Source organism: Musa acuminata, chromosome BXJ1-1 (assembly GCF_036884655.1).
Source record: "Musa acuminata AAA Group cultivar baxijiao chromosome BXJ1-1, Cavendish_Baxijiao_AAA, whole genome shotgun sequence".
Taxonomy (NCBI): domain Eukaryota; kingdom Viridiplantae; phylum Streptophyta; class Magnoliopsida; order Zingiberales; family Musaceae; genus Musa; species Musa acuminata.
This window is the reverse complement of record NC_088327.1, coordinates 13,123,262-13,147,385: the sequence shown is the minus strand read 5'-3', so window position 1 is coordinate 13,147,385 and position 24,124 is coordinate 13,123,262. Positions and strand designations below refer to the sequence as shown.

Here is a 24,124-nt window from a genome sequence, read left to right as displayed (position 1 = left end):
ATATGAAGTGTAGCAATTGGCAGAGTTGCATACAGTTGGGATTTAGTCAACTCAAGTATAGAGGAACAATTCATGAAAACAATATCCAACCTCTGTATATATGTAAACAGCTATCAGAAGTACACACAGCAAAAAGAGAGCATGCAGGAATTTATAGTTGATCCATTTAGGAAAATTCGATAGACTACAAAAATTTTTGAGTTTAGTGCTGTCCAAACTTGATGCTTTATATATAGTCAACACAATGCTGATTTTAGAATAGACTAGAAATTGATAAGATTTGCATCTCTTCCAAATTTGTTCTGCACACAATAGAACCGAAACTCATAAAAAATGGTTCAGATCCAAACATATACACATGTTTACACGTATCATATATGCACTTTGCAAACTGCGGAATGGAAATACTGCATCGTTTTGCATTGTTGAGATGATTCAGAAGCAAAATTTCTTTTTCTGCAAAAAGATGGAAAAGAACAGAGAATTAGGGATCCATGACTCATTCATCAGAAAGAGCTCAATGCAACTACCCAACTACATCAGAATATTGCTAAGGTGTACTCTATTGTCAGTTTTTCTTAAAACAAAAAACTGCAAGTGATTGTACGTAATATGAAAGAAACATGACTCATCTTCAAAACAGTCCCCAGAAAGAGTTCTGGTTTATGAATTAAAGAAGTACTCGACAAAAACGAAAAAGAAAAAGATATGAGTTAATAAGCTTTGTGAGGAACAAAGACCACCAGCTATCTTTGCCTTTAATGTTGTTGACGTCCTCTTTAGCACTAGTGACATTAACAAATGCCAGAAAATTCTGCTTCTACTATTTTCTCTTTCTTTACTTAAGTTGTATATTTAATAGGCTAAAAATCATGTTTCCTCATTGTCTACCAAAACCGCGACTAATCATATTGCTGCTCTGATGCCATCCAAACGCAATGACATATTAATGAAAAGCTTATTTCTAAAAATGATTCTTGGTTTTTTCCCAATGCTTTTCTCCTTTTATGAGATGACACTCACTAGTAACGTACAAAACTTTTATATCATCTTTACCAATTAGTGCAAGTACAATACAATAACAACACAATCATAAGTCTCAATTATTTGGAGTTAACTATATGGATCTTTTGCCATCATTAAGATATATAAAAAAATTATATATTTAGTTAAGTTTAGAATACTTAAATCTTTATTTATAGTTTCTATTAAAGTCTTTTTAAGTCTTCCTTTGTCTTTCCTCGAATTACTAATATTAATCATTTCATCTCTTCTAACTACTACATCCGTAGGTCCCCTAAGCACTTGTTCTAGTGCATGAACAATCATCAGAGTGAAATATAATATGAGGTAGCCACATGTTCCCCCTCGTCTAATCTCTAGTCCACACATGGTGCTATATGTTAAAAATATTATCTTAACTTTTGTCAAATTTCGTTTAATTCAAGATGGTTTTTCTATGGTTTATCTATAAATAAATAATTTCTTCCAATTATAAATTTTTAAGTTTTTTCTTCATGAATCTCTTGGGGCACAAACCCTCTGAATTAGCTCTAGAAATCTATGCGCTAACGACCTGTCAAGTGTCCAATATATTTTTTAGTGTCATGAAGAAGCACACAGTGATAGCAAAACATGAGATCATTATGATTTGCCCCAGTAGAAAAGCACTTCATTATTCTATGATGTCTCAAAATTTTCCTTCATAAAAGTATGTTAGAGAAAATGTATCAATTGAAATTAAGAATTCATTTTATAACATACACAAATATAAATATTTAAAAATATGATCTTGCCCCATGCAATTGAGAATTCATGAAACATAGTGATTCATGCATTGTCTTCCAGTGACAAAAACTTGTATCTATATGAACATCTTTGCTAGTCACTACTGATAAATAACAGTTACCCGGAATTTAGCCTCCTTCTGCTGGTCAAGGAATGCAAGCAACTCCTCCTGTCGAATTAGAGCTTCATGTAAAGCCTGCATTAACAACTTATGATGATGAGTACTAACCATATATTTCCACCCTTTCCCAGAAGAAAATCAAAATTTTATTGATTTCAATAGAAACAATAGATTAACCCCCCAAAAAAATTGATTATAAAATTTAAACAGACATTTATGCAAGTATATGAGATGCATGCATTTTTTTTTTCATGTTGTCAGCAAGTTGGAAATTTATCAACTCTTTAGTTACAACTACCCCAATGTCAAACAGTATAACAATATAGGAAGTGAATTTTTTATAATTACCAAGCTCCATATGAACTTAGGTTCCTGTATTTCACATTTCATAATATTACAACACTAATATCAAATTATCTTTTTAATTATTATTCTTATGTGTGCCCCCAAGTCTCTATTTTTTATTCTTGCTGTGTTGGACATTTGAATGTGCATCCATATATTAATGTCTATGTAACACTAGATGCATGTGTCATGGCACTGGCACAGGTTACTTCCAACTTGAAGCCATGAAAACACTGCAATGCAGGTACCATACACCTTTTGGTTTGCATGTTCAATTAATAACTTGCAAGTTCCAACATGAAGACATGTAAATAGTGCCAGGTTGAAACACTACAAAGGTCTTAATGCGAGTTTAGCTATATGATGCGAGTTTAGCTATCAGGATTTCATGGGCAAGGTACATATTGCTTTGCTGTCTGCAAGATCTTTCTTTCAACCATGGTATGCAATTTCGAATGGTACCGCCCGGTACGGACGGTAGGTACCGGTTCAACGGCATACCGGTACGCTGTCACAGCCTTAGCTGGAAATGCCTAAGGCATGAGGCACCCTTGCGGCAAAGACGTAAACTTAGCTTGCGTTGCCTAAGTCACGAGGCACCCTTGCGGCAAAGACGCGAACTTAGCTTGTGTTGCCTAAGTCGCGCTTCGCCCTTGCGATTTGCGTCCGCAAAGATCAGCCCACTTGCAACCTCTCACAGGTCCCGAAAGACCTATAAAAAGAGAAAGTTGATTAGTTCAAAGAACGAGCGACGGATAAGTCCCAACGTCTCGCGAAAAGGGGAAGCTTTACAAGCAATTCAGCGAGCACCTTGCGTGCATAAGAGAAAAGAGGGAGAGGGGGAAAACAAGGATTAGAAGGTTGAACGAACAGTTGCAAGTCCACAAACAGCTGCTCACCGGATGCTGGGCGCGACAACAAGTTCCCGTCAAGGTAACGTGCGAACTTGCGAAAGATTGTTCAACACCCGACACTATATCGAAGCCTCATCCAGCCTTGTGCCACCCTGTCACGGACAAACTTCTAAACAGGATGTTGGATGTAATGCTTATGTATGTCCGTGTCTTTTGGTACGTTCATGCTTTGTACAGCATGTAGAGGGACGGTCGAAGGCTTAATAGTCTCATTTCAGTTAGGTTGGTGGCCGCTTTAGGCTTGTAAATAAAGGTTGTGTCATGTGGACACGTGCGAGTGATTTTCGGTCTATAATGGATCATTTTACCCTTTGTTGTGCAACTGTTCAGAGCTTATAAAGTATATTTGTAATTTGCATTGTTTATGAAATGTTTTCGGAGATGTTTGCTTGTGGATCCCGAATGAGACGTTTTCTCTAACCCGTTTCTCTCTTTTGTGGGTCCTAAGGGACATGGGAGGCTTCGGGGAGGTTGACCTTTACAGACGGACACGCAAGGGTGCCGCACGACTTAGGCAAAACCAGCTAAGTCCGTGACAGATGGTATCAGAGCGGGACAAGCACTCATAAAAACACTTAGCATGCAAGCGTGGGGGACCTAGCGGGGATGCGTTGAGGGCAGTCAGCACACGCGCGACCGTTGGGGGGAAAACGAGCATGGAGATGTAGGGAAAAGAGTCGCTCAGAGGAGCGGGCATCTGAGATTGGCATTCAGAGGAATGGCCAACCCTTCGCGCAAGAGGCACCACGAGAACAGGCAAGCTTGAAAGAATATAGAGCGCACAAAGGGTGGGATGGCTGAGTTCGAGCTACGGCTCGACGTTGACAACCATACTTGATGGTGCTCAAGACAAGCGAGGTGCTTGGTAAAGGATGAGACCATGCAAAGTGGAATGAGTTGCTCAGCGACCGAAAGAGTTGTGCAAAGCTCACAGAGATGAGGGGAATTGCTAACTCAAAGAACTCGGTACTCATGCATGGGCTTGTATGTGGACGATGGAATGTTCGTGGTCATCCCAAGGCGACCGAAACTCGGCGCCATAGAGCATTGAAACTTTCTCTTCGGCATGCGAAGGATACGTCCGTATGAGGCTGAAGTGTGTAGTGAGTTCAGCATGTTGCTAGGCCTTGAGTGGTGCAGCAGGAGCCGTATTAACGTGGAGTCACAATCTAGCAAGTGCGTTTGCAGGAGGCAGAACAATGCACAGTTTGTTCAGCAAATCGGAGTAGTCCAAGGGGATGGTGGTCTCCAAAACGAAGAGAGATATTGCTCCAACGGGACAGTTATCTTGGAGGGATAAGTCCCGGCTCTTCAGAGGGAGAATCATGTGCAACAAATCGCACATGTTGAGGAGGAGTACCTCAACAAACAACAACTCCACAAAGCTCAATGGACCGAGCAAGCGGCGAGGAGTCGTCGCTTGATCTCGCTTGAGTGAATGCATTGGTGAATGCATTGCGAGATCAAGTGGAGGAGCAACCCAAAGCAACACGAATGAAGGCACACTTGGAGTCGACATGGAGATCGGACTCAAGGGAGGGCTGACCCGTGGAATGGTGGGCATGAGGGCCATCATCAACTCAATGCAAAAACAAGGAGCGGAGCAACTTGGGTGTAACTTGGTGAAGTACCTAAGCCATATGAAGTGAGCCGGCATAGAAGATGGAACATGGAGCGAAGGCACAAAGCTTTCCTTGGACAGAGGTTAAGGACATGAACTCTTGCAGAGGCAAGAGCAGGATCATGTTGTTCCATGGGTCTTTCATTTTGATTGAGCGGACTCATCTTGCATGGTGCCAAAGACGAAGTGAGCTTCTGGGCACATGCACCTTTTCTCGGAGAAGCATTTTACGGAGGAACTAAGGCGACTCAACTTGCTGAGGCGAAGTTGGGTTCAGAAGGCCTTGGCATGGGGCAAGAGGATGCAGAGGCAGGTACTCTTGAAGAATATGTCACAGTGTTGTCATTCAAGTTGCTTGAAGGAAGCGGTGCGCAGCGGAAATTGTGTTGGTAGGGGCGGAGGCCCAGGATCCAGACAATGGTGCACTAATTGCAACGAAGTCGGTAGACTTTGGGAGCTACTAGGCGACGAACTGTCCTAGAGTGGTGCTTCATCTAGGTGTGACCCAAAAGTGGGTGGATGAAGGTCAATTGCTAAAGGAGCAAACAAAATCGAAGGTGGAAAAGACCTTGCGATGTATCGGCGGAGGCCACACATGGAGGGATCACAATTCGAGTTCATCCCACGAGGATCAGAATGCAATGAAGATGTCACCAGGAGGCGACATGTTGCAGCGGATCATGGTGGAATAGTTCATGGCAATGGGATACACACGACACAGTCCCGTGAGGGACTAGATCATATGGAGGTATGATCGGGAGCTACTGGAAGCTCCACTTCGGTGAACAACACGACAGTAAGAAGGGCTATGGATTCAAGGAGTGAAGGTCATGGTACCGCAGAGGCGGGTCTTCCGTGTGTGCATCGAATTTTGTATCGGATGAAAGCCTTGGTCATCAGCATATGGGGGCTGTGTTCCACCAAGGGAAAAGTTCGAATGCAAGTACCAGTGAGTCCCATGGGAGGGACTTGATCATACAGAGGTATGATTGAAGCAGCTGGAGAGTTGGACTGCTCCAGAGCGCATATTCGCTTAAGGGAGCTCGGCAAGTCAGAGGACAAGGTCGAGTAAGCGAACGTTGCTACCAAGGAAGCTAAGAAGAACAGAATCGGTGCAAACCCTACAACGTGATAGAAGAGGCCATGCATGGGAGTTGCAGTCTGTCTTTCCATCGACCAAACGGACTGCTTGGAGAACACAGAGGTGTTGAAGCAGGGGGTCGAAAGGGGCGAGGAAGCGACGACGAGTCCAGAGGGACTTAGCTACCCAAAATCAAGCATCAGTTAGAATGGAGGTGGACTCAGAGGAGTGCCACGGAGACATATCTACTGATCGTGAAGAAAAGGGATGCAGATGCGAGGCGACGGATAGTAGGGCCATGGGCATGGCAGCGCCATGGTACCGCAGAGGCGGGACTTCCGTGAAAGTCATTGATCCCTTGCTCTCATGGAGAGAGAGCGCTTGGTCATGAAAGGGGCCGAGGAGTTGGAGCATGCAGAGGAAATCTCCAAGTACCGAGACAAGGCTGAAGGGCAGAGGCCAAGGAACTTCGTAAGACCGGTGTCAATGAGTTTCTCATCAAGATAGCCGAAAGTGAAGGACTTCGGGTCAGGCAAGAGTGCACGACCAAGGAACGAAGCAGGCAGTACGCGGTGTTGTACCTTCGCTACTCAAGGGAGTAGGATGCAGGGTAGATGGAGAAGACGGTACAATCCCAGAGACGACCAAATCTATTAGAGAATTACTCCAAGTTGGGGTGAAAACTTCCTGCGTTCCAGAAGTTCGATGGCATTGAGAAGGTGAATCACAATAGCTAACTCAATGCAAGGAGTGCAAACACTTCAAGTGCTTCAGAAGTGTGAGCAAAGAGCAGGCGAAGGCCAGTAACCAGCTCAATGCATGGAGTACGACCTCGAGGAGGCGGGCGAAGTCAAGCAACCTTTGCCTTCTCAACTCTTAAGAGAATGGGCGAAACCGAGTACCCCAATTCTCTTATCTATCCAACAGAGGAGCTCTGCATATGTTCAAAGACCCTTCGAAGATAATGGAAGACAATAGTTGTCAAATCCTCACCAACGGTGATCAGTGTTACTGAGAGTAGATTGTCCGCTTCATTTCCCAACGAAATGCCAATCGAAAGCGAAAGTGATGCGAACCTACTTAGATGTGACAACTAAGTGAAAGAAGAGTCAATGAGCAAATTTTGTGGAGGAAGGACCCAAAACTTCAGAAGTTTGCGAGACGATGCTCGTTAAAAGCTCCAACAAGCATCCACCCAGTTCAAACAGCATGAGGCATTTGAGAGACTAGCGTAGTAAGGATGGTCTTTTCCTTCATTTGGAGGATCCGCAGGAATCAACAAGGATCAACACAACTCAGCCAACCCCACACTAGAGTCAGAGTCATTGGTGAGTTGAAGCAGCATGGCGGATCAAAGGTTCGACTACTCAAAAACAGTAGCGGAGAGCAGCTGGGAGCCAAGAGACGCATTGTCGCTGGAGCAGAAGATTGAAGACTCAGCAAAGGCGAGGAGTTGTAGTGTCGACAAAGGCTTCGACGAGGACGTCGAAGGAATAAGTGGGGGAGAATGTCACGGACAAACTTCTAAACAGGATGTTGGATGTAATGCTTATGTATGTCCATGTCTTTTGGTATGTTCATGCTTTGTACAACATGTAGAGGGACAACCGAAGGCTTAATAGTCTTATTTCAGTTAGGTTGGTGGCCGCTTTAGGCTTGTAAATAAAGGTTGTGTCATGTGGACATGTGCGAGTGATTTTCGGTTTGTAATGGACCATTTTACCCTTTGTTGTGCAATTGTTCAGAGCTTGTAAAGTATGTTTGTAATTTGCATTTTTTATGAAGTGTTTTCGGATATGTTTGCTTGTGGATCTCGAATGAGGCGTTTTTTCTAACCCGTTTCTCTCTTTTGTGGGTCCTAAGGGACATGGGAGGCTTCGGGGAGGCTGACCTTTGCGGACGGACACGCAAGGGTGCCGCACGACTTAGGAAAAACCAACTAAGTCCGTGACAACCCGGGGGGTTCCAAGGTGCTGAGATGGCTGAAGTTTCGCGTGCAACAGCGGGCTGCAGAAATCAGCCCGTGGCACTGTAGCGCTGTAACTTGTTCGAACTTACATTTTTACAAGCAAAATGACTTAAAACCAAGCCAAAACATGCTACCAAGTAGTTGTACATATAGACGAGAGCGACGAACGGTTCGTTGAACGGAGTTGTTGCGGGTGTGCGACGATCGTTCGTGACAACACGGACCGCCAGCTACCGGACGGACAGTGCTACAGTGCTATAGTAAGAGGAAGAAATATTTAAAATCGCTCGGTAAGCCCTGATGTACCGCTCGGTATGCTGATACCGTACCGTACCAAGCCAGCCTCGAAACATCGATACGGTACGGTATTGCATACCTTGCTTTCAACCAATTATCCTTCTGAAAGCTAGTTCTAAAATTTAGTAATTTGACCTGCACAAAGGTCTTATCAACAGAAATAAATACAAATCCATGGCCAATAATACACATTGGAGAATTAGTTGTGGTATTTTACATATTCACCTCAGATTTTCAGGAAAGAAAAGGAAAATTAAGGAAATGAGCGCCATAAGCTATATGGTGCATGCAGCAGCATTTGAATCAAGTAACAATTAGGCCAAAGTTCTTACAATTGTCACCATGAGGATAAAGTTAGTCCAAAAGTTCATTCTCAATTAGGAACTTGATACAAATTGAAAAAATGATTTGAAAGGTATTGGCAATCTTAAGAAGGGAAATCAACATATTTGTAGAGAGAACAATTAGGTAGGAGAAAGTTACAGAATAATTAAAATATTTGATATATAGTTTACAGTAATTAAATTCATATTTTACAGGAAGTAATTATTATGATAATGGATCTACATATGCATATTGAAGTAAAACAGACTTCCTCATTGATTTAAAATACAGCAGTATGTTATAAAATGAACAAAACATTTTTGTTTCATTCACGCAAAATAATTTTATATAAAGAAAACAGAAAAGATAACAATTAGTAGCATAAAGATGCTGTTTATAAGCCAGGGTAATAGAATGCAAGATTTATCTGATTTGATTTTCCATATTAATATTGTTTGCATGAATCTATCATTTCAAGTTCATATAATGTATTTAATATGAGGCATTCTCTCATAGAGGACAATCTAAAACAGCTATAAACAGACTTAGTGTAGAAACAGAAACTTTTATCTGCAGTCTGCATGAGTCATTTTGGTTTTTCTAGAATAGACCTAAGAGTCTAAGACTACAAAAATATAATATAAGCACAAAAATTTTATAGCAGATTATGAACATGTATGTGGTAACTTTTGAATTATTGCGGGATTACAGCAATAAACAGGGACCACAAAATTGGAAGTAATGTAGAAGAAAGTGACAGAAGTTTACTGGCGCATTAGCAATATATAGGTGGTCCTACCAAATAGAAGTTTAATTCAGATTGACACACAGGTCTTCAATATGTAGGACATATGGATATAGCACATAAAAATTGACATTGTAAATGCTTTTCCTTAATGAATTATTTCAAAAATGGTAACACTGTGAACTGACAAATGCTTACGATCTATGCATCTATACCAGTTAGGATATGTTGAAATTAGAATGATTATAGTCCATAAAAGATGATATAAAGAGCATACCTTTTTGGTGGCAATAAGCTCTGCTTCTAATGCATCAACACGGTTGATTGCAGCATTTAGCAACTCTTGTCTCTGATACTCAATTTCAGAAGGTTTTGCTTGAAGTATCACAACTTTTTCTTCCAGCTCATGTAACCTTTTCAACACAGAAGAAAGGTCATCTGCCTCTCTGAATTTAAGGGGCGATAGAGGATGAAATTCTTTAGGCATAGTATCTACTAGGAATTCAGCATTGCAAGCATTGAACTCCTTATTTCTTCTGAACCCATATCTGGTGACAGGTAAAAGTAATGTACAAAAAGCCATGACGAAGGCAGTAAGCCATGTGACAGTTTGGCCTTGTCTCATTTTTGGAGCATCACTTGTGTCAAACAATGACAAAGCACCTGAAGTGGAATAAAAATAATTTATTAAGCTAAGTCTACATACAAATCTAACAAGCATCTAGAGAAGAATGTTAGATTACCAAAAGTTGAAACAAGAAGCATTAAGAATATAGCTTGATAATACAATAAACAGCATCAGTTATTTGAGAAGCTGTGGTAAAACATAACCATGTAGATACATAGCACATAACTAAGCAGCGTATGCCTCTTGTCCTCAGCGTTCAGATAATTTTGGAAAAACTGGTTACTTAATACGGTATTTGCAACTCAGTTTACAGTTATTAACTTTCAGCAGTGGTTTTGGACACAACTTTGTGGAGGGCCCTCTTAGAGGACAGTAGGAAGGCATTTGTTGTCTTATTTAAATCTGGAAATCCAATTGAACAGTTTCACCTTCAAAGAATGTACTGTCTAGAATGCACCACATGTTCCAACCTATCACTATATTCAGGCAGCACCTGACCCTTTGGAGAGAACTAGGATAAGAGACCTGGGATTCAGGTGAAATCATAAAGCAAAAGTACCTAATTCCATTGTTAGGTTCAAGTTGTTCAAAAACAATTCCTGGAATTGATTGCCGACAATACAACCAGAGAATGATGTAATTTCTTTTCCTTATGTTCTTCACAGTGAGAATTCTACATTGGAATGCCATCAACAAAAACATAGTCATTTCAAAGGAGCAGCAGTCATACAGTCACTTGGCATAAGGTGAGTGCGTATGCACACCATCCAAAAGGTACTAGGATCTCATTGTAAACACCCCATTTGGAATCCATGTCAATTTCACCTCATCCACCCCTCTGGAGGATCAAGTAGTGGAGTCATCTTTGTGATTTCTATAGTTTATAACTGGAAAGCAGACCGGCAAATGAAATATTTTATGAGAGACTGTCACTGGAGTCCCAAATGTTTTTCGATGTTAGCATGCACATTAAAGAACTGGTATGAAGTGCCAAAATCAGGAAACGGTTACAAAAGTGTGCAGGCGCTGTTTATCCACATATCCACCAAAAGATACTCAGCTTTCTTTGTCACGCCCCTCAAAATATCCATGATTTTTAAAATTTTTCATCACAGACCAATCCAGGATCCAAACTAACGTTTGAGGACACTGAAAAACATTCTATTCATATTCACATCCATAAAACCTGTGCAGTTTATAATCATATATCACATCACTCAATAATTCACATTTATGGCAACCTAAGCCAACTTGACAAACATGAACAATATTTATAAATCCACAAGCTAAATAATTTATACAATCAGAACTCCAACTATTCACCACAAGTTCATATCATTATAAATTAGGCTTAACATTCAGAAATTCCAAATAAGAGAGATCTCCTAACACTTTGACACAGTATATCCATTTCGATTCATCGACAACATTTCATTACATACAAAACATACTTATACAACAATATCGTAATAACCAACCAGACTTGCCCATCATTCTGAATAGCTATCCACTACCTCAGCCCAAATCAAACATCTCGAAGAGTAACAAGCTGACCTGAAAGATTTATATAACAACGGAGTGAGCCAAAAACGGCTCAGCAAGTGACAAAGCATATTCAGAACAAAAGGAACGGATTCAAACGAGTAAGGTATCATAATGTAAGGCAGAATACAAGAATTCTCAAGGATACCATCTCAATAGATACCAAATCATACGTATCATGTCATTCATAACATATTTGATCCATAACGAATGGAGCATAGAGTAATTGAAGCATATCAATGGCAGATAGGACATTTCGGAACATATCAGTTCATAGCAAATGGAGCACAGAGTAATTGGAGCATATCAATGGCAAATATGACATATAAGAACATATCAGTTCATAGCAAATGGAGCACAGCGTAATTGGAGCATATCAGAAGCAAAGGAAACATATCAAGCTTATCAATGGCATATAAAATGTTCCGAAGCATATCAACGGCATATGGAACATTTCGAAACAAAATCATCAGGGAATGAAGCCTTTCAGAGCATATCGGTACACATATCGTACAAGAGCTCAAACGTCGTCCTTGACGTTGCAATCATATCAATCTTATCCAGAGTATGAACAGAAACAAACTCACCAAAACTCTGGATGTCATATCAAACACATAGAGGGTGTAGTGGGATCTCAGTCAGAATGTGATTCATCCATTTCTGAATGACCACCTGACAAAAGTCTCCCACGTTTGGGAGCTCCATCCACCCACGTCTAGGTGAAGTCAAAGGGGGCCGGCAGAGCATCGCAGGCTCTAAGCAATATCCCACAAAGCGGGACCCCACAAAGCGGGCAAATAAGCGTATACCAGAATATCCCACAAAGCGGGACCCCACAAAGCGGGCAAATCAGCGCATACCCTTTACCATTTCTGGCAAAGGTCCAGACAATCCCACACACCAGAGTACAAAAGGGCAGTTTCAACAACAAGTAGCATATGTCGGAAGCACACGCGGAACAACGAAGCGTACATGTGCCTTTACGAGTCAATCCGAAGTAAGCAATAATATTTCACAAGCATATTCAGATTTGAAAGGAATTGAAAGCAAGGGCACATATGGAATCCAAGCAATCACATATAACTCAATTCAATAAGAAGATTTGATGAATTCAATGTCCAAAGGAATGAAACTGGAATAGGCACATATCGAAAGCAAATGCGGAACAATAGGATATACATGTGCCTATATGAGTCAATACGATATAGCATAAACGTTACACAACAGTTTTCAAAAATGCAATAACTTTAAGGACAAGAACATACAAGAATTCAAAGCAGTAATATAAAGCTCAATTGAATAAGAAAGCTAAAGGATATCAATTTCCAAAGGAATGAAACCAGAATATGAGAAATCGACCAAAGCTCGATTTCTGGCAGAATACAGAAGGCACATTGAACAAATGATTCAAACTATCAAACGTGCTCCAATTTACTCAGAAATAATTATTGGATAATACTTTCAGATAAGACATGCTTCATATGAATCGAACTGTCCAACAGAGAGAGTTACAAATAATTTGGTAAGCAAGTGTCGTAGAACAAAATCTCTGTTGGCAGAATTCCTAATGTCAGATTCAACAGATAGCTGGACAGGTGTTTGGATTCCAAATCTTTCAATCCAAATATCAAAGAAAGGTCTACGAGTCTATTTTCCAATGAAATCAGTTTTGAACAAATCAGAGTTTCCAACAAAGACTTATAGGCAGCTCGGTATCAAAAGGTCAGAATATCAGAAGTTGCACAGATTCGAATCGTTACGTCTAAACAGGAGATATATCAAATGCAAGGCTAGAACAATTCAAAGTTCCTCATATTCAAAGCAAATGTAGAGATAAAATTGCAGTGAGGAACGATCAGGATACTTGCAATAGGAAAGATTAGAACAATTACAGGCGGAACGATCGGGAAACTTGCAATAAGAAAAGTTAGAGCAATTATAGGAGAAACGATCAGGGAACTTGCAATAAGACATATCAGAGCAATTATAGGAGAAACGATCAGGGAACTTGCAATAAGACATATCAGAGCAATTATAGGAGAAACGATCAGGGAACTTACGATAAGACATATCAGAGCAATTATAGGAGAAACGATCAGGGAACTTGCAATAAGACATATCAGAGCAATTATAGGAGAAACGATCAGGGAACTTGCAATAAGACATATCAGAGCAATTATAGGAGAAACGATCAGGGAACTTGCAATAAGACATATCAGAGCAATTATAGGAGAACGATCAGGGAACTTACGATAAGACATATCAGAGCAATTATAGGAGAAACGATCAGGGAACTTGCAATAAGACATATCAGAGCAATTATAGGAGAAACGATCAGGGAACTTGCAATAAGACATATCAGAGCAATTATAGGAGAAACGATCAGGGAACTTGCAATAAGACATATCAGAGCAATTATAGGAGAACGATCAGGGAACTTACGATAAGACATATCAGAGCAATTATAGGAGAAACGATCAGGGAACTTGCAATAAGACATATCAGAGCAATTATAGGAGAAACGATCAGGGAACTTGCAATAAGACATATCAGAGCAATTATAGGAGAAACGATCAGGGAACTTGCAATAAGACATATCAGAGCAATTATAGGAGAAACGATCAGGGAACTTGCCTTTCAAATATTTTGATCTGAATATCCAAGGAAGGTGCCAGTCCAATCTTTCTACTTTTCCTCCGTGTCCTCTCTCTGTTTCGTTTTGTGCTCCCGTTTTCTTCCTTTCTTCGTAACTACATCACGTGTCGAACATCGAGGCACAGTCACCTGCTCTCTCTTACTCTCATTCCTTCTTTTTCTTTCCCAAACGCAGCTGCCACAGCTGCCGCCGCTGCCGCTGCCACAATCGCAGCCCCTTCCACCGCACTACCTTCCTTCCTCCCTTCTCTCGCAGACATAATTGCTGCATACGCAGTCGCTGCCGCTGCGACCGCAATCCCGTCCGCAGCCCCTTTTTCCCCCTTTCCTTTCCTTTTTTTCCCAGCTGCAACTGCCGCAGTCGCAGTCGCAGCCATGGCCGCAGCGACCACAACCGCAGCCTCTTCTTCCTCTGCTACTCTATTTCCTCTCCTACTTCTCTTCCAACTGCAGCTGCCACTGCCGCAGCTGCCACCCCTTCTCCTCTTCCTCTCTTCTTCCTCTCCTTCCCTTTCTCTTCTTCTTCCTTTCCTTCTCTTCTTTCCCAGCCACAGCTGCAGCTGCCATCGCCGCAGCCGCAGCCCCTTCTCCTCTTCCTCTCTTCTTCCTCTCCTTCCCTTTCTCTTCTTCTTCCTTTCCTTTTTCTCTTCCTCTTTCCCTGCCATAGCTGCAGCTGCCACAACCGCAGCCGCAGCTACTTCTTTCCCTTCTCCTCTTCCTTCTCCTTCCTTTCTTCTTCTTCTCTCCCCGCTGCAACTGCTGCAGTCGCGGCCGCAGCCACGGCCGCAACCTCTCCCTCCTCCCCTGCTCATCTTCCTCTTCTTCTTCTCTTCCAGCTGCAGCTGCCATCGCCGCAGCTGCAGCCCCTTCTTCCCCGGCGTCACACACACCCTCTCCTCTGTTTACTCTGCAGGAAACAGAGGTATCACACCTCTTTCTCTTCCTCTTCTTCTTCTTCTCCTCTTCCCCTCTTCCCTTTTCCTCCCCAAGGCCACACATCTCCTCGCTGCAGCCTTGCCGCAGCTATCTTCTTCTTCTTCTTCTTCTTCTTCTTCTTCTTCTTCTTCCCTTTTCATCCTCAACGCCCCACACATCCTCTCCTCTGTTTCCACCTGCGGGAAACAGAGGTGCTGCAGCCCTGGCTGCTGCAGCTGCCTCTCTTTTCCCTCTTCTTCTCCTTCTCTTCTTCTCCTCTTCCCTTTTCCTCCCCAAAGCCACACACCTCCTCGCTGCAGCCTTGCCGCAGCTATCCTCCTCTCTTCTTCTTCTTCTTCTTCTTCTTCTTCTTCTCTTCTCCCTCTTCTTCCTCTCTTCTTCTCCCCACGCCTCACAGCTCCTCGCTGCAGCCCTCGCTGCAGCCACCTCCTCTTCTTCTTCTTCTTCTCTTCTCCCTCTTCTTCCTCTCTTCTTCTCCCCACGCCTCACAGCTCCTCGCTGCAGCCCTCGCTGCAGCCACCTCCTCTTCTTCTTCTTCTTCTCTTCTCCCTCTTCTTCCTCTCTTCTTCTCCCCACGCCTCACAGCTCCTCGCTGCAGCCCTCGCTGCAGCCACCTCCTCTTCTTCTTCTTCTTCTCTTCTCCCTCTTCTTCCTCTCTCCTTCCTCCTCTCTTCTTTTCCCTCTTCTTCTTCTTTTCTTCACTCCTCATGCCCCACCGCTCCTCTCTGTTTCTTTATTTACTTCTTTTTACAACTTAACAGTTTAGTCTTTGAAATTTCTATATTTACATATAGGTCCCCCAATTTACATATAAATCCTTATTAATACATTTTTAAAAGTGGGGGATATTACATTCTTCCCCATGCTTATAGAGGTCACCAGAGTGAAAGATTTTTTAGAGAGGAAATAAATTCTACCAGAATGAATAACACGGAAGGCAAAGCCAAATATGGGATTCATTCTTCTATATTGCAGATCCACAAATATGGGAGTCATCTACCTATGAAGGTTTGCGGCATCTGATCCATGCATCAGGCATTGGCCTGATTTTACATCCTAACTTCCCGTAGGAACATTTTTGAGGAAAACCCTCCATAAGAATGAATACCAAATAGATCATAATCCTAGCAGTGACCATTTTGCTTCTAGTACTAGACCCCATATCTGAAAAATCAAAAAAGAAAGAAGGTTTTGGTGCATTGTTAAAGTTTCTGTATTCCAAGCTCTCTCCATATGCAGGGGCGATATATAATAGTCCATGTGTGGGCCAATAAAAATAATTAAAAAAATCCCCATTTCTAGTGGTCCGATCCACTTCAGTAAAAATAATTTAAAAAAATAGCAGTGGGGCCCATCCAACTTGGTATTAAAAAAGAAAAAAATCCTAAAATAGTGATTAGGGCTCACAAATGCGAGCCCTCTTCTCACGTTCAATGCTTCCGTCGTCGCCACCGCATTCCTTCTTCTTCCCAAGTATACTCCCACCTCTTATCCTCCTCCTCCTCCTCTTCCTTCTTCCTTTCTTCTTCTTCTTTTTCCTCCACCATTTCCTCTTCTTCCTTCTTTCGTCCTCCTTCATCCTCTGTTCCTCCACTACTCCTTTCTCTTCTTCCTCTTTTCCTTTCTCCTAAAAATACTGTTACATACCGGTGTACCGACATATTATACACTAGTATTGACCGATAAGTACCGGTCCAACAAATCAGCAAAACAGGTGCAGTACCTAAAACAATGATCCTTGGCAGAAAGGCAAGTAAAAGATTATGAAATAAATTCTGACATCAGTCTTTAAAATGTAATTCAGATCACCACTTTAATGGACGAAAATAACATAATTATGTAGGTCTACCATGATCATTCCTCCGCTGCAGAAATGAGCTTCCAATCAATGATTGCAGACGTAAAGAAATGGAAGATACAATTACTCATACCACAAAGGATCATTTTAAATAATTAGAGAGAAGAAAACAACAGTACCCATGCACTAGGTTCTTGTCCAGCTTTTCACTAGATATTTCCATGTGGATGCAGTGAGATATACTATTTACTGATCAGATTGACTAAAACCAGCAAATCAAGCTTTACTTCCAAGAAAATTGTAAGGGATTTAAAATAATAGACCTTTTAAGGGAGAGCAGATTGGACCAGAAATTTGACCCTTCCAACCTGAATCTACATCCTTAACAACTGGTGCAGATTCTTCATGGTTTGGAGAACCAACAGAAGTACTGTACTGCATTCTGGTCTGCATAATTATTGAATCATTTAAGCAATCTACTATAATAAAGGCAATAATAAAATCATAATACTTATAATAACCTTGAAATTACACAATAATTTCCATTTACTTATGATCAGTGCAAGCGTATCATTTAACTTCAAATATGATGAAATGAACAATCATGTCTGCTTGAATATGTAATATTACTCCACAATCCAGTAAATGATCAAACATCACTAAATAGTAGATATAGTTAAATCTCTGATTACTAGGTATAGAAAAATAATTATGGCAACTAAAATGAATGGTGTCACATCCCAAAGCAATTTCACATATTCATCTTGAGGAATACCAGCAAAGGAGAATCAATTAATCAGCCAGACATTCTTTTTCATGCTAAAATCTCACGGGCACAGTTCCTTTGGAAATTTCACAATCACATCCAGGCAACACTACGTGGTGGTTAAGACCCTTGTTCCGAGCTGTGGAAGAGTCTGACAAAGCAGAGGATCCTTGGTGGCAAGGGCAAATTAGAAGTTGCAGATGGGTGGAGGTTCTAGGAGATAGTTGTTTGGGCATGGATGTGGAATGATGGGAAGCATGGTTAATGATTCAAGAGGATGGTCTAGACTCTAGAGTTAATGTGGTCAGGGTACACTGGTGAAATTGTTTGACGGTACACTAGACAATCTAGAGTTAATACAGGAACATAATTTCTAGAGTTAATGATTCAAGACAATCTAACCTACCATGTTTGATGGTTTTCATCTTTTGAAAGCTCAAGACACTCACACCCCAACTTCTTATCCACAAATGAAAAAACATGTGATTAAAGATGAAGAATGAAAAACAAACCAGAAAAGAAAAGCTTTGAAGAACATCTTCAGGTTTCCATGTTACAGCCATGGAAAGGTACAAAGCAGAATCTTTCAGGAACTAAGGTCATTTTTTAATGGTCTAGGAAACAAACCAGCATATGACTCTAAAAGAGAAGGTGCGGTCAATATATCTCCTTAAGAAATTCATACCTCTTTCCCAGATGTCCTCTGAGGAACAGGAACATGGTTGTTTTTGGCTTTAGAAGAAGAGCCATCAGCTACTAAGTTAGATTTGGCAATATATGCATCACTTTCTTTTACCTAAATCAAAAGAACTAAAAGATTTATATAAATGAAATAATTTCAGTAAATATGAATATATATATATACATTTACATATAACTTACAACTGGGTAATGCAGCTCATCAGATGCAACAATCTTCCCCTCATAGTTTGGAAGTGTAACAATTTGCCTAGCACATTGTGCTTCACCATCAAGCACCATCTGCTTAACAGTATAATTCCAGTAAACAGTGTATGAGATCTTAACATTTATCATAGTGAGAATGAACTCACTGGAAATGCATATTTGATCTCAATATGAACACAAGATATATATATATATATATATATATATATATATATATATATATATATATATATATATATAGAGAGAGAGAGAGAGAGAGAGAGAGAGAGAGAGAGAGGGACCTTCAATATTTTAGGGTCTTTCCATGGACCACGATCAGATCCAAGGCATCCACCAAACTCAGTACAGGTACAGCTACCACCAAGAAATTCTGGCAACTCACTGGAGAATCAAAAACAAACAATCAGGAAGAAAGTTGAAGTTAGGAGTAGAGCATACAAGAAAACAAGTAGATTCACATTAGAATACAAGCAGAAGACAAAACCTGGAGTCGATAAATTCCAGAAGCTGTCTTTGGTACTTGGTTCCAAGTACCTAACAAACAGTTGCAAGAATATATTAGAAGTTTCTCAGTTCAAAGGAAGAAGTCAACTACCTGTTTATTTAAAGAAAATAGGTATATTATCTGTATCAGTACTCGACATGCTTACATGGATCTTGGAAGTAGTTTTTGGATCAAGAAAAGTTTTCACAGTATTCCACAGAAGCCTAAAACCTGAACCAGCATTAATGATGAACATCCTGAACAATGTCTGCAAAAACATATATAGGAAATTATCATAGATTAATCAAAAGATGACATAAAATTATCACAAACATGAGTTAGCATAGAAACAAGAAGAGCATCATAGATGATGAATTTTCAGGATGCTAGAAAAAGAACAGCTACCTCTGGGTAGTTGTCATTATCAATCTTTTGCAACCTCATAATCAGTTCCCATGCAGCCTTGGTGAAGTTTTTTAGACCCTTCAGAATAACAGCATTGTTACACGTTACATAATTACACTTTTAATACTATAAGGAAACAACTTTCACAAGCAAATGGTCAGAATGATGTAATTGACAACTGAAAAAATACCACTCCTTCAACATCTAAGATTGTTGTGCTTGAATCAATATGTTTTTTTGCAGCAATTGAGCAAGCCGGAAACTTAGTCATGAAGCACCTTTCAAATTCCTTCACATGATATCTTACATATCGATCTATGGTAGTTACTTGCATTAGCTTGTTTGGGTTGACTTTTCCAAGCCTTTCAATGTAAACTGGTCTTCCATCCCTATCTACACCATGATAACCATGCGGATAATACTTAAGAACTTCATCTAACTCTGTGTAATCAAATTCCTGATGAAGAAAACAATATTAGTTCATTCAGTTCATTCCAAATAGAACAAAGTAAAAGGAATACATAATTGTACATATTTGATTATGGATCTTTCAAAAGACCATATTGGCAATCATATTTTCTTATAATGATCTTTCAAAAGACCATATTGGCAATCATATTTTCTTATAATTGCATATATATGCCATATTTCCCTAGTGACAGTAACCTTCATCAAAACCTGCATTGGCAGGAGAATGTGCACTAGCCAGATCTTCTCAGTATATGTGACATTAACATGTTCGTATTCAATCATACACACCATGCAACATACCTTTTTACAACTTTAAATTAAACAAAGCATTAGCAAAGGTCATAAAAGGGATGATCTTCATCTTCTAACATCTATACAAAGGGTAAACTTGTAAAGTGGACTCGACGGCATCTTTGACCAATATACACTTTCTACATAAATTGTTAGAATTTGATAAAAATATGGAATTATCGAAATTGTTATTGTAAAAGAAGTTTTATCATTTGATAAGGAGTAAACAGAAAGGAGATTGTATTCACCAAACAAAAGGAGAAGTTGAGATTCATGAGGCATCAATGCAGAAATGTGACCAGAGGAAGACCTAAATGCATTCTCATTCCTCTATATTGCACATCTTGTTATGTTTGAATGATGATATTAACAGAGCATAAATTCCTTCGTCGACCATCATTTCTTTACTTTTTTCTTTTGTCTCTGTGTTGTGATCTAGGGTCTGGTCAAATTTCAAGCTACATCAGTGTTCAGTTTTGCTCCTAACACTCTTGACATTGCCCTCCAAGCTTCCCTTCTATAGATGTATTAGCCGAATAAATTGTTGCAGTTTTACTTTTGATATAGGGTAGCAAAAGTAGGCTCTTTCAAACTTCTGCCTACTAGTGAAGAGAACTAATAAAATAAAGCAGAAAATCATGTTAAAGATACCAACATAAAAGGATTTTGGTGCTAAAGAACTGAGACCTGAATCCATCATTTGTTAGTTGGTCCCGGAGTCGAGTATGGTTTATGCAAGCATAAATGGTTAGTTGTATTCTTCATGAAAGCATATTAAGCTCTTAGTCCTTCCAACTATTCAAAATAAGATATCATGTCCGAATCAATATTGGTCTACATTATAATGGAAACAATAAATTCTAATAATATACATAAGTAGCCAAGGCAGTAAGTTGTTACTAAAGAAAGAAGACAAGGGATATGTTGTATGGTGAAATTTGGTGATGAAAATGAATTAACTTACATCCAAGTGAGAATGATGATATGCAACCCTAAATTGTTTCTAATCCTCATAAATGTTAGTGGGCTTCTAAATTTTTTTGTTCAAAATATATTGCCCATAATTTTATTGATAAAATAGAAGTGGTTATTCATAAATTATTGATGTTCCCATTAAACCCAAAACTTATATAGGTTATATGCAGATGTTAAATAATTAGCATACAATGAGAACAAGTAAGATATTTATTCACCTCTAGAGACTGGGTTGAAAAGAAGGAAAAATATTTATTACCTTAGTGATTGTATCAGTGCCAAATTCCTTCCTCCATTGAAGCATTTCAGTCCACATTTGTTTTGCTTTCTCAATATCAAATTTTCGTGCTTTTAGGAATCTAAACATAAACAAGTCATCAGTACAGCAAGCATCAAAAAGGCTAGAAAGTCATCATGGATATTACAACAGTTTACACAAAGCATAATAGCCTATATATTAGCATAAAGAAAAGCTTGATCATTTTTAGACTACTAACAGTCAAGGTAGTAAAACAGATGGAATAAATCTTCTAAAGCTTCTCTATCAGTATTATGAAAAAGATATGATTTATTTTATCCATGTCCACATAACAATCACAGAAGTGATATATATGGTGCAGATTGCAATCACATATTTTGCCAAAGTGATGCAAAAAAGACCACTTTGATTTCAGCTTTATGCGAGTAGGAGATGTATATAATTATATAAGCATGTAAGAAAATAGTAAAAAGAAAAAAAAAGGTATACATAGGGCGTACCAAGTGCACGAGGCTCCCACCAAAGGTATACATACAACAAAGAAAAAAAAAACAAATGTAGTTCTGCCGACTGGGATTTAGTGAAACTGAGTTTGGATTGCAGTTGCCTATTCTTTGTCTAAAAATAAAATATTGAATTTTAACACAAAAATAAATAAGATCAACAAACTCAGATCTCATAGATAATTATAATAACACTTAAAAGTTCTGAGGATATAATAGACATTAAAATTCTCGTATGTCATTGTTGACATGCAAGAAATTTAGTGATAGCTCATAATAGATTTAAATTGTTCTTCAGTTCAAATTATAAATGTGAGAGTTCATTGTGGTAGGAGAACATCTAGCATAAATTTCTGAAGGTTATATTTGAAAGCAAAAGCAGAGACATGTCTATATAAAAATAAAGAAACAATAAACTACCTCAACATCATATGAGGATCATCATAATTTGCTGGTAGCAGTTCCTCCAAAATTAATGACTGGCGAAAAGCATCAATAGCTTGTAGCTCCTCAATGTTACTAACAGTATCAAACTTCTTTCTACTTTTCCTCCTGAAAGATTGTCTCAATTTTATTGATGCACTTGATGCCATTTTCTTCAAAGATCCGATTCTCTTCCACTTTTCATGTTCTAAGTGCTCAAGATCTGATTTATGCACTTTTTTATCATCATGACTAGGAACCCCTTCGAAGCCTGAAACTCGTGAACAAAGTTAATCTCACTATTTGGTAACTTCAAGAAGCTTCTACTAATATTAAAATGAAAATGGTAAATATAAATGAATAATATTATATAGGTATATTTCTCATATGTCCTATCTTTCAAAATCCCAGTGCATCGAAAATTTTTATATCGTTGCCAGCTGGGTCCCATATGATGATCGCTGTGAATTCATTTCTATTAGAGAGGTATTCAAGGATAATATCAGTTAATCTAGGTCCAGAAACTGTCAAGTGAAATATTTTTGGGCCAACTATTACATAACTAGAATTAAACAAAATGTTCTAAAAGATGAAGGTCATCAATCAAACAGAGTTGTTTTCCTATGGGCACAAATTAATACTATTTCTTCTCCAGATAAGTAGTTTTCAGTAGCTTTGGTTTGTTCGATATATGCAAAGCACATCACACAGTGAAGAAATCATTTTACATGTCAGTGTCACTAACGTTACATCATTACATCTTACATTATTTTTGAATAGACAATTTTATTTTAATTGGTAAATGATACCTATTTATGCAGCAGAAACAGTAAGAACGTCTACAATGATTGTTTCTGTTGTTTTATCCAAATCAGACGGGAGTTTAAGGTTCAATAAAATCACATAAAGCCTATGCTGGAGACGTAGAGCACCGATGGATATAGACACCTTGAGTTTTGCTATTCTAGCTAGCCTAACAAGACTGAGAGTTTGATTTGACGAATAACAGATGGGCACCACGCAGAGCTCTCCTAAAAAGCCAATCTGATTCATAGGCACTTCGCAGAGCTTAACATCTAACAGCAGAGAAACCTCAAACCCTACCAAACTATTAGTCGCCAGATCTACCTGAAATTGAACAAGGCTCACACGCAGGATGTAAGACATGATCAGAAACGAGAAACCCTACAGATAGAAGATTGGAGAAACAACTTACGGGGTCTGGAAGGTCGGTCCATCAGTTCAGTCATATCTGCCAGAAAATCACACTTCAATCTTTAGAGAAAAGAAACGGCTTTTTCCCCTTTGTGCATCAGAAACAGCCAAAACTATCGTCAAGGGTGGATGAAAGAAAGAAAGAAACTGCAGAATAGTCGCCTAATTAACCTTGGGTGGAACCCACGAAGAGCCCTAGTAGAAACGTCAGAAGCTCTGCAAGCGAGTAATTCCGATACCCACGGAGAACAGCTCAACTCGCTCACAGCGAGCTGGACAGGAGAGGAAGAGGAGGAGGGCGAGCTGCTTTAAGGTTCGGGGCGGCGCTCATCGGGCGCAATCGGACGGTCGGCGAAGCGCATCACCGTGGCCTTCAGAAAGAGCGCGCTCAACTCTCTCTCTCTGTCTCTCTCTCTCTCTGGCGACTGCTTGAAGAAACTGATGTTAGAAAGAGTCGGTTGGCAGTTGTAACGCAAAGGACAGATCAACAAATGGTATCCTGCCACGTGGACTTTAATTTAATTCTCTCCTCCGTCAACATCCCTACATATAAAAATAGAATTATTCTTTTTTTACTTGCAAATCACTCTTTTTATTAAAAAAAATAGCAATTTACTTCTGATGAGCAAAATTAGTGATTAAAATTAAGTCAATTCATTCAA

The 24,124-nt window shown here is 39.6% G+C and overlaps 1 protein-coding gene and 1 long non-coding RNA gene across 4 annotated transcripts; both read right to left on the bottom strand.

Moving 5' to 3' along the window:
* Window positions 1–142: 142 nt before the first annotated feature.
* LOC103997457 (phosphatidylinositol/phosphatidylcholine transfer protein SFH6) lies at window positions 143–23,895 on the bottom strand. Of its 3 annotated transcripts, none has more exons than XM_018828983.2 (15): window positions 23,634–23,893; window positions 23,464–23,550; window positions 22,245–22,518; window positions 21,322–21,421; window positions 19,516–19,782; window positions 19,326–19,403; window positions 19,087–19,188; window positions 18,921–18,970; window positions 18,718–18,817; window positions 18,413–18,511; window positions 18,216–18,326; window positions 17,088–17,211; window positions 9,483–9,868; window positions 1,910–1,984; window positions 143–456 (listed from the first exon to the last, which is right to left on the bottom strand). In XM_018828983.2, exons 2-15 carry the CDS (start codon window positions 23,495–23,497, stop codon window positions 436–438), a joined length of 1,821 nt encoding a protein of 606 aa, XP_018684528.2. In that variant the 5' UTR covers window positions 23,498–23,550; window positions 23,634–23,893; the 3' UTR covers window positions 143–435. The 3 variants fall into 3 exon arrangements, with proteins under 3 accessions (XP_018684528.2, XP_009416977.2, XP_065040815.1); XM_009418702.3 differs by having other exon boundaries at window positions 23,464–23,499; XM_065184743.1 differs by lacking the exon at window positions 19,516–19,782 and having other exon boundaries at window positions 23,464–23,895.
* On the bottom strand, window positions 11,085–17,073 carry LOC135674689 (uncharacterized). Its single transcript, XR_010513674.1, has 2 exons — window positions 14,010–17,073; window positions 11,085–11,387 (listed from the first exon to the last, which is right to left on the bottom strand). It is a non-coding gene; the product is annotated as an uncharacterized LOC135674689 (long non-coding RNA).
* Window positions 23,896–24,124: the final 229 nt, after the last annotated feature.

Excerpts from the sequence above, each read along its gene's own strand:
- LOC103997457 (XM_018828983.2), bottom strand. The coding sequence starts at position 23,497 with ATGACTGAACTGATGGACCGACCTTCCAGACCCC. Across the intron at positions 18,818-18,920 it reads CTGGAATTTATCGACTCCAG|TGAGTTGCCAGAATTTCTTG; the intron begins GTTTTGTCTTCT and ends TTGATTCTCCAG. Across the intron at positions 17,212-18,215 it reads AGAGGACATCTGGGAAAGAG|ACCAGAATGCAGTACAGTAC; the intron begins GTATGAATTTCT and ends ATAATTATGCAG.